The sequence below is a fragment of the Triturus cristatus genome, chromosome 4_2, assembly GCF_964204655.1.
Source record: "Triturus cristatus chromosome 4_2, aTriCri1.1, whole genome shotgun sequence".
NCBI classification, from domain to species: Eukaryota; Metazoa; Chordata; class Amphibia; order Caudata; family Salamandridae; genus Triturus; species Triturus cristatus.
Window position 1 is genome coordinate 283,862,163 of NC_140586.1, and position 11,296 is coordinate 283,873,458.

The following is an 11,296-nucleotide window of genomic DNA, read 5'->3' on the forward strand; positions in this document are numbered from 1 at the left end:
GTCCTACAAGATTCCAGTGCTCCTGACAGTCCCAAAACTGGGAGCTCCATACTTGGATTTCTTTTCTTTACAGTAAGGGCTATCGATCCTCCAGTGCATTTTTCGCCCAGCACAAAAAAAACACAGAAACTTCCTCTAATTTCATACTTGAGAATAATAGGCGTATCATGGATAGGCAAAAGAGTTTAGGTGTTTTTTATTAGCCTTCATATTCAGTTACTTTTTTCTATTTGTATTTTTATTTTATTTTAGCCACTCTTCTTTATTTTCTTTGTATTAGTCTCAGCGTTGTGATGTTCCTTTCAGGGGCTATCCATCATTACCTGTTCCAAAATGTTGGTTTTAATGTTAGTTTTATTGGTTGGATGTATTTTGCGGATGGCAAATTGTAGATGTATTAAAATACAACACCACAGTCTACAGTTCATTGGTATTCATATTGTGTGTTGATGTACATTTCCTCTAACATTACTTTCTTTCCCAAATCTGACTTACTTGGATGTTGGTGTTGACAGCAATATGACTATGACAGCAGTACCATCAGGAAGAAAATATTCCAGGAAGCGCTGGTTCTGATCACGATGCCCACCATGCAGAGGACGCTGGCTTCAACGTGCAAACCGGTAGGTGGTTGCAATGACCGATTGAAAAAAGTAATGCTTATCTATTAGGCGCCTCATATAGCATCAGCGAGATGCCTTCTGGCAAGTTAAGGGTGCTTTGGGCCACTCTACCCTTCCAGAAATATAATGACCATCTGTGGAATTCTGGGACAATAGTCTTAGCAAACAGCGTGTGGGGTCGTGTATGGGGATTATTGAGAATGGTAGGATACAGTGATTGGCAAAGGCTTGTTTAAATGCAACCACACAAGATTGTCACCAGATCCTTCCAGTCCACCCAATATTTCAAACTGCCTTGATCTGTAGCTCTGTCCTGGTTAACAAAAGGCTGCTAGTCAGTGCCCTATCTCAGTCACGAGTGTTCATGTATTGAGGGCAGCTGCATGAGCCAGTGGTAGATGCTGGGTGCCACTCAGCTGAAAGAATACCCCTGGGGCAAAGGACTGGCAAGAAGGCAAAATGAACTTTCTCCCCTTACAAAATGATGCAATGACTTATCCATAAAATCATAACGTAAGCCGTCTCCCATGTTAGGAAATCCATCCACTGGCTTAGCGTGAAAGCAAGGGTTACTGTCAAGATAATGAAATTGGTTTATACATTTCTTCAAGGTATAATTCGGGCAAAAAATCTGAAACTATCTGCCGTCAATTTCCTTGTTGCCTAATCAACTGTTAGTAACAATCCCCCACAGAAAATGCAAATCACAGCAGATTGCAGGATTTCTCTACTTGGATCCAGACTCTGGAACCAACTCCCTCCTTGTATATGGAAGGAACATTTTGTTATCTTCCTTTCTAGAAGCATTAAGCTTTAAAGGATAAAAGGATGAAAAGGATAAAAGGATGAAAGGATGCTCCTTTAATTCAGCATGTTTAAATCTTAATTTCATGTCTGGTCATATAACTGTTAAAATTATATATATTATTTCTGAAGTGTCTCTGAAAAGCAGTAGCGTTTGCTGTAAGTACCTGGCAAAAAGAACTTTAAAAGAGAATACTGAAAATCAATATAATGTTTGAAAGTTTACATAGTTTAATGTTAGAAAATAAATGATAACAATGAACATCGAGTTTTGTGAAATTGCTCCCTCCCTTAAAATGTATTTTAATTTCATATGCTGAATTTACAGCGTGTTAAAAGCATCTCGCAATATAGTTTTAGAACTTTTTTTTCACGTTACACCACACCCCTACTTGATTTCTTACGAACTCGCATTAAATTTCACAAATCTGCACGGCACTGCTTTTGAAAATAGCCTGAAGCAGCACACAATGTAACAGCTTGCTCTCAATATTGAACATTTTACAGAAGCATGGTGAGAAAATATTATTTTTTAGGAAGCCCTGGCCACATTTCTTTATGAGGGGGAAGCTGAGGAGACAGAGATGCTCTATGGTGACCAATGGAGAGGCAGATGTTGAGGAGAGACAGATGCCCATGTAATAGTGATCAATACCGTATGACACGGAATGATATTTGGGATGGAATGGGCAAAGGGAATGGCACTGAAGGATGTCCTTGGTCGTTACAAAACTGGCTATTTCTGCTATGGAACGCTCTAGCAGCCGCGGTCCGTGCAGGTAAGAACGGTGGGGTCGGATTTTGACAGACAATGAGGGAAAATGAATTATTTAATTTTCCCTCGTGGTAGTCTGTTGAATCCCCCTCCAACCCGGCCCACCGCTCTTACCTGCAGGGGCCGCTCCTGCACTCTAGGCCTGTATAGAGCCACAGAGTGACCACAGGTATTACTGTAGTTCTTAGGCGTGTACACGCTATTGCTGTCTGAGCCTTTATAGTGTCGGGGAAAGAGGCTTGTGAGTGGGTGTGACTTTTCCCTGAGAGCCCATGAAGATGGCAACAGGAGAATGTGGAAGAGGAGAAAAGCAGAGCAGGATATTGGCACTCCTGGTGTGCTTCTTGACGTTTTAAGGGTTTGCCTGCTGCCTAATTCTCCATGTTCCAACCTAGAGCTTCTTGCTGACACCACAGTGCGTGAAAAGATAATCGCGCGCACCGTATTGCTTATGAGACCCTAGCGCTTGGGAAAGTTCTTCTTTAAAAAGACAGTAGAAAGGTTATGTGGTTAGCTCTCAGTGCTAGCACCTGTCAGGTAAAACAATATCGTCCAAAATATAGGCAGGCTCTTGGGTTCTAGGTGCACTTCGTGATGCTTACGTAGAACATCACATGAATTCAGGGCAAGTTATGTATGATAGGCTCCTCTGAGGCATTATATCAGTGCATTCTAAATAGATGACAACATACCCTAGACAGTAGCAGTCCTAATGGAGTGAAATTTTTAATTGTAGTGAATCAGCTGCCTAGAGTCTAGTTGCAGAGTGATTCAGGTGGCTGGGATACAGACACTCCTTAGGTAAGTGATAGGATTTGACTGTGGTGTTTTGCTACGGCAGCTGGATCGGAGTCCTATAGAGCAAGCTGAACATCCTGCAAGGCCTTCTCTTCTCGCCTTCATTTGTCAGTCCATAATTTTTCAGTACTATGTTAATACCACTTAATTACTTATCAATCAAGCTGTGTGTTCTATTTTAGATTAGAAAGTCCATAAAAAAATCCATACAAAAAATAGTTTGATGTGAGATTTCCTTCATCACTGCGGCAGAGATCCTATGATGGATGTCCATTCAACAACATACTTTGGGTAGATAGAGCGACATTGTGCACCCTTCGATCATCAATGACCCATTGCCTTTGGCCTGCGTAGTCTCCTTTTCTCTTCTCATCTGGACGGCAGTAGCGCAGGGAGGGAAACATGCTTTCTTTTCCTGATATCACATCGATGATCCCTGAAACAAGGGGTTGCAAGAGCAGTGCCGAAGTGTCAAAGTGGCATTCCTGGAGCGACCACTGCTGACCATCTAAATGACATCCCTGAGACACGCCTGCAGTCCAAATACTGGTTCAGGAGAAAAGAACAGCAATGTATTGGCAATGGCATTGCCGGGGTGGGTCTTGTGCCGCAGCGACACTATTTTAACCCCCCACGCGTTGCTATCACCGTGACTGTTAGTACATCTATTCTCTGCTATTGCGTATACTATAACTTTTGCCCTTTAAGAGTCTAGCAGTTTTCACATTATTTCAGAGAGAAGCTGGTACATTGACTAGTCTATCATTAACATTTTGATGCTGTACTCAAACCCTAATGAGGTGAGAGTCTAGCTCCAGCCAGTCTATCTCCAGAGGCATTTTATGCTCCGGAGCTTAAGAAAAAAATTGCTAGCAGTATTTAAAAACTTGGCACATAAGAGCAGGTAAAGAGAATGATTAAATCTTTTATAATGTCAACTGTTTCTATATATTGTATAAAGACAAAGTTGATAAGCACACATACAATCACGCGCTCTTCGCCAGGCCAGCATTCTCAGGGAGTATCATCATCAGAGAGGTATTAACTTGGAGTTTCAGGATACTCTTCTGTCACTATATCCAGGCTACGCACTGTTAATAGTCAAGAACCCTCCTATAAACCTAAACCGAATAATTTGAGAGATCATTGCCTCCAGCAGATGATCAGGAGTGCACACAAATTGGTCAGAATCTGTTATGGCCCTTCTTGCAAACTCAACCGCACAACCTACGCTGGACTTCTCGTTGTAGTGGCAGACAGATCCTACTAGGTTCCTGGGGATTCAGTACTATACAGACATTCCAGCTATGTTACGCAAGAACTATAGGAAATGTCTGACAAATGTCAGCACAGTGATTGACAGGTGGATTAGACTGCCACGGTCACTAGCAGGCAGGGTGGCATTAATGAAAATGGCCACATTGCTGAAGCTACTCTCTCTGTTTCAAAATATACCCATTCCTTTGAATAAGGCTTTTTTCAACCGATTGAAAATGCATATGATACGACTGGCATGGGTGGGCGGAAGCCTAAGATGAGTTGGAATTGAGTACAGTTGCCTTATGACAAGGGTGGGTTTGCTGCACCAACATTGGAAGTTTACTATCTGGTAGCACTAGCTTAGTTTATTTACTATTGGAAACACAACACCAGAAATGCTCCAAACTGCACACTTGAAAAGGTGTTGATTCACCCTCTCCAGATAGAGGCAGCCCCATATCTCCAGACCACTAGACCCACACGAGTGATCCACACTGTGAAATGTACCATACGGGTCCTCTAGCAATTGCCTCTGTGGGCCACCCCAGTGTATACTCATCTCACATTCCCATTAAGCATTGATAATCATTGCAGATTGATCAGACCTCCACCACAATGTCACAGCACCACAGGAAACAAATTCGCACATTAGGAGATCTAATCATAGAACCTAAATTTAAGAATTTTCAGGTATATTCGGGGGACTCACCCGCTATGCTGCTGGATACTCTAACGTATGGCAAGATACGCCATGCAACCCATAAGCCATTCCCAACATTCCCAGATGAGCTGGCGAAGTGGTCACTATTGTCTACTGACAGCTGCTCAACCAGTTAAGTTAATAACCAGAATGTATAATGCAGTTATGAGTGAGGTAGTGGAAGAGGATTACCGAGCAATGGCACTGTGGGCTATGGCTTTGAGGTTTGACATTATGGATGCGGAACGGTCCTCCTGCTGTCAGCAGACCAAACATGCGTCCCCTAATGGAAAATTCAGACTAATGCATTATAAATTCTTACATAGGATGTATTTCACTCCAGTAACCATGGCCTGATATGGACTTACGCAAAAAATCAATTGCAAAAATTGCGGGGGTCTGGAGGTAGACTTTATGCACTTAGCATGGTGCTGCCCTCGGGTGGCTGCGATCTGGGGACAACTAATAGACATGATGGAGGCCATGACAGGTCATGCTTATAAGATTTCCCCTTGTGTTGCTTTGCTTAGGTATTTGAAAAATATTCCTAATGCATACAGAAAACTGACCACTAGAGCTATGCTTTATGGTAAATGCAGAGTGGTCATGGCATAAACTAGAAGATCAGCCCCTTTCTTCAAAGTCTGACTTAGAGATATGACTTTATGTGAAGAACTGTCAGAAACATACGCTGCTACCCTTCCAGGCACCTAAAGACTTCTGTTCGCCACTGCGGACTTATTTATTCAAATGTATAATATGCATCACTTAGAAATTTATTACATGTTATGGGTATGGAATATTAGATTTATGCCTGAATGCTGTGAATTACTTCTGCATCTGCTTGCTTGGGCTGCCGTATACTGATGGTTATATTTGTAGGTTCCGCTCAATCGTACTATTATAGAACTTTTTTTGGGAACCCGGGTTCGGAATTGTTGCTATGTAATGACATGTACGCCTTGGAGATGTATTTGTGATAACTGCTTAAATGTTAAATAAAAAAAGTAATTGCACTCTTCAAAAGTTTTCAGTGGCGCCTTTTGTCCTCTCACGCCACCTCCTGCAAAATGCTTTCTAGAGACATCAGTGATTGCCTGAGACACCACGTGAATTTTCAGTATCATTTCAGCTTTTAAAATTACTTTTGTCCTTTGTTTAACAGGAGCTCCAGACCTTTGAGCAGTACATCTTTGCCGATTACACTAATGTGATACAAGTCGAAAATCTCTATGAAGAGATATTATATGGAAAACTACTGGATGATACTAATAAAGGTTTGACAATATTCTTACAGCTCTGCTCTGTTCTAATGTCTTACCTAAAATGAAATTACCTATAACTGGTTCCCATCATTGCACCCTGAGGATGTCCATTGCATGGGGCAATAATTGTTTGTGCACTTCCTCCGCTCTACTATGAAGTGACTGTGGTATGTGACGTATAGAAGAGCTTCCGCATGAACGATCCATACACGACTACACACCCTTGCCCATTTCCACCTACCCTTATTGGTAAACACCTCAAGTTATGCTAGGGTTCCGGACCCTGCATCATGGAGCATAGACTTGCTCTCAACCAGTTTCAAAGGCCCTCTCACCAGGATATTATATTTTATTTTAAATCATTAACTTCTCTTCCAAAACCCTCAAGTATAATTTCCGTGGGCTCTTGCCATCTTTTTTCCAGAGCCAACTCAGTCCACCCATGTCTCAATCCTGTAGTTGATCAGCCCCATTTTGGTTGAGTCTGTAGCTTATGGTTCTCATTCTGGAAGCGCAGTCCATTGACCCCTCTCCTACCTCTCCCCTAAGAACAATCAGAATGGTTTTAGTTCATGATTGAATCAAAAACCTCTGCCTATGTGTCTTTTGTGCCACTTTAGGGTAGGAAGGCGATATAGGCATTGGTCCCGATTCAAAATGTGGTGATGTTGCTCTCCTCATCAGCCTACATGCAAATCTATATTGTCATTATTTCCGTCCAGATTTACAATGCTGTCCTCTTCTGTTCTTGCAGTGATCCAAGAAGCAGCCAGCCTGAAGAAGCACAACCTATTTGATGATAGTGCACGCCTAGCTTCTGAAAGCGTATCCAGTTTGACGGACTTGAAGACCCCCTCAGGTTCTGCCCCAGCCAGCCCCGAGAGGAAACAGGAAAAAGTGGTTCAAAAAATTGTGGACACTGTGGGTGAAACCAATGAAGTGTTTATTGAATCAAAAAGCTGCCTTTCAGAAGAAGTTAAGACTGGAATGTCACCTTCACACGTTAAAGATCCGGCTGAGCAGATATCGCCAGAGAAGGAATTGCAAGTAGAGCCACCTGGCAAAGAAGAACCTCTCCCCAAAGATGAAAACATTATCATTGCTAATATCACTGACAAACCGGAGTCCCCTGTGTTAACTGTCAAGCAGGAAGAACTATTGCATGTGGAGCAAACAGAAGGGAAAACTCAAGAGGAAAGTCATCGCCAAGAAGAAGGGTCTGATGACGTGGCCGGCAACGACATTAATGATATCAGAAGCTTGCTGACGGTGACAATTGAAGTACCGCCTGACACATCTCACCTGGACATACAGAAAGTCATTAGTGAAGGCCGGATTGTGCAAATTGTAGAAAGTGAAGTGCAAGCGGATAAAAAGGAGAATATTGAGGAAATTAAAAATACTGAAGCAGCGACTGAAATGTCACCTTCACACGTTGAAGAACCAGTTGAGAAGAAATCGCCAGAGAAGGTATTGCAAGCAGAGCCACCCGGCAAAGGAGAACCTCTCCCCAAAGTTGAAAACATCATCGATTCTAATATCACTGACAAACCTGGGTCCCCTGTGTTAACTGCCAAGCAGGAAGACCTATTGCATGTGGAGCAAACAGAAGGGAAAACTCAAAAGGAAAGTCCTCGCCAAGAAGAAGGATCTGATGATGTGGCCGGGGGCAACATAAATGATATCAGAAGCTTGCCGACGGTGGCAATTGAAGTACCGCCTGACACATCTCACCTGGACATACAGAAAGTCATTAGTGAAGACCGGATTGTGCAAATTGTAGAAAGTGAAGTGCAAGCAGATAAAAAGGAGAATATTGAGGAAATTAACAATACTGTAGCAGCGACTGAACAAATGAAGAAGCTTGAGCTGGAGGAGAAGCAATGTGAAGTCCATTTAGAGGCCGATAGTTCATTGCCCGTTGCACCAGTAGACAGCAGATTAGGTGATCTAGTGGAGACAGTGGTTACTAAAGAAATAGATATGCACAGCCAAAATGAGAAAGATGTAAAGCAGTGTGGAACAAGTTTGGATGTGCAAAATGAAAATTCAGCAATTATTACAGAGAAAGAAAGAGATATCACTCAATTGGATAAAGTCATGGATACTGGTGAGATGGATAAGCAAGAAGAAAATACAAAAGAGGTAGTGGTTGGGCAAACTAAAGAATCTGTGGAATTGGACCGTTGTTATAGTTCCAGTACACCTGATCGTCACAAAGAGGAATCTGTTCACCATGTTGAACCTACATCTAAAAGTGAAGAGATAGAACCAGCGCCTGTACAGCCAGCTGCTAATGATGATAGCCCAAATAAAGCTGCTGAAGGTACCAACACCGGAGATGAAGCCTTTAACACTGATGCAGTTAAAGGACCTGATGAGGGCCACCCCGGGGTCCACACTGATGCAGTTGGAGCTCCTGATGAGGCCCCCCCTGGTGTCCACACTGATGCAGTTGGAGCTCCAGATGAGGACCACTCTGGTGTCCACATTGATGCAGTTGGAGGTCCTGATGAGGGGCCCCCTGGTGTCCAGGCCATGCTTCAAGAAGAGCAGCCCCCTGTACAGGCCACATGTCCTGACACACCCAAACCGTTGGCTGAAGCACCAAGTGACCATTCAAGACAGTCAGGCGAGAATACCTCTGTGAGCTTAGAATGTTCTAACTCTGCAGCAAGCGCCCCACAAGAGAGCACCACGAGCACCTGCACAGACCACGTGGCAGAGCCCAGCGTCACTGAGTGAGCGCTCTCTGGCTGAGGCCAAGCCCTCATCCCTGCTAGCCTGTTATTGTGCCTCCATGATGGGTCATGTCTAGTATGTGGGATATAAGTTAAATAGGAAGTCAGATGCATTCTTTGCACTTTCAATGTGTAGCCATAGTAAAATAGGCTTTCTGTTGAGAAATTGCATTTTTAATTTGAAGGATGGTGAGAAGATACAGAATAAACCTCATTTAGATCAGGAATGCCGCCAGACCATTTCCAAACACTATTGAGGTGGATTTCGGTGATCATCACTTGTGAGGAGAAAAAATGCAATTTATATCAAAGTTTTGTTTTTCTTAGTATATCTTTTAAATGCCATGATTCAGTTGGATGCCATTGCTGCTGACATGGTCCAAAGTTTTATAAGCACGTGCCTCTTCATCAGCGCCTTTCTTCTGTGCATTGTTATATATTATGATTACTTTGTAAGTAACGCCGCAGCAATATCCTCAATTGCAGTTTACACCAGAAATATATTTGTGGTTTGTAATTTGTTTTGCAAACGTGATGATCGGGTTGACTGGTTTTGCCGTGAAAGGTTTGATCAGATGGTCTTTTGTAACTTTTTGCAGACTTTTGTGAAGGAGCACTTTTTCTGTTTTTCTTCTATATTCCAACCTCCTTAACATTCTGCTTTCAACTAGTCTGATGCGAGAATACCAAAGTTTGTTCTTTACGGTGGGACGTGCACCATCATACTAGAGTTTTGTTGAGCTTTCGGCTCCTCGAAAACTCCCACGCCAAGCTCAACCATATATTTCACATGATGACTTAGGAAGGGCTTGCAGACTTTGGATAAGGTTTAACATGAGCAATTGCTTGAACACGAAGCCTGGACATACTTAGAAATAATAGTGGGCTACTATGGTGGCCACTAGCGTTTCATAATATAATATTTGTTATTTTAGTCTCTTCTACTTCTTGTCCTTTTTCTTGATCTGTTTTTTGCCTTTCTGCTGTAAAACACTCAACACTTACTCTTCATCTCTGATGCTGCAAAGCACTATGAACTTTAATCCACTAATAAATGTTCTGACTTGTCAATCCCTCAGACCATTACTAAAATTAAGTAGAAGCTATTTACCACTTTTTATAACTTATCAAGCAATAAACGTAGACGTACCGGGCTTGAACACTATGTAAAGGCTTCAAAGTGTACATCCAGTTTGTATATGTGCAAAATCTAAGATGGGTCCTCTGGCAAATCTATGTATATGTCCCCTATTTTTGCAGGTGCTATTTCTATTGTGCAGAGGTATGTTTTGTCACTGCAGGTAGTAACTATGTGACCATTTCTATCGAATTCAATCTGTTTAAAATGTGCCTTATTTAATTTGGTCTATCCTTTCAGAATACGATGTTTGTCTTGACCATATCTTTTGTAAATTGTATAGGCCAAAAATGAGCCTTCACTGTCTCAGTATATGAACAGTTTCAATCATGGTCTATGGAGAGAAGCCACAGTCACCAATCGGTCATGTTTACAAGAAGCCACCATCGCCAATCAGCCATGTTCACAAATTACTTAATCTTATAAACATTGACAATTTTAGACTTGATTGAGTGCCCAGTGGACCCTGATGAACATGATGAATAAAAATATTTGTAATCTGTTCATAATAAAGCAAAGTTAACTCAGTTGTCGAGAAGGTATTTGATTTATGTATTCCGGCCATAAGTCAATGCATGGATGGAATAACACTTACATCATGCCACATGTCAGTTTATTTTGGTGTTCTCGATTGGTGGCGTTTGATTGACTCAGAACCCAAGTTCAGGAAGATCCTGAAGACCTGGCTCTGTAGCCAAGGCTAGCCTCCCTGTTGGCCCTGATCCCTCTTCTGTGTCATCCACTCAACACCGGCCGGGACACCTCTGTTTGAGGTAGCTGTCGCGCTCTATAAATGACACTACTATTTCACATGTGTAAAGCAAATTGACACATTTGGATGATAAACCAAATTCTGCTATACATGAAAAAGCCTGAATTACTACATAACCCAGACAGCTCCTTATGCACAAAGCACAACTAACAATTTACAAATATATATCAACAAATGATCAAACAAGCGCACAACAAGCAAGCATTTACCAAAATCTGCGCTTGGGCTGAATACCCATCTGCACTGTCCTGAGGAAGACCCGCTGTGACGCTTATTATGTTTTGCGCAGTACACGGGGTCGAAACGTTGACGCACCCTTATATGTCTACACAATGCTTCTGATCACAGATTAATTCACATAGGATCTTGTAGCATATGTGAAAAACCATAAAGGCATATCAAGAAATAATGTACCTTTCT

The 11,296-nt window shown here is 42.2% G+C and overlaps 1 protein-coding gene across 1 annotated transcript in view; it reads left to right on the forward strand.

The window, feature by feature from the left end:
- Positions 1-10,631, forward strand: part of NIBAN1 (niban apoptosis regulator 1) — a 388,096-nt gene extending 377,465 nt beyond the window's left edge. The window contains exons 12-14 of the mRNA XM_085601526.1: positions 516-623; positions 6,126-6,237; positions 6,980-10,631. Coding sequence (XP_085457652.1) covers positions 516-623; positions 6,126-6,237; positions 6,980-8,970 — 2,211 coding nt within the window. The 3' untranslated portion in view covers positions 8,971-10,631. The remainder of the gene's footprint in view (positions 1-515; positions 624-6,125; positions 6,238-6,979) is intronic.
- The last annotated feature ends 665 nt before the right edge of the window (positions 10,632-11,296 follow it).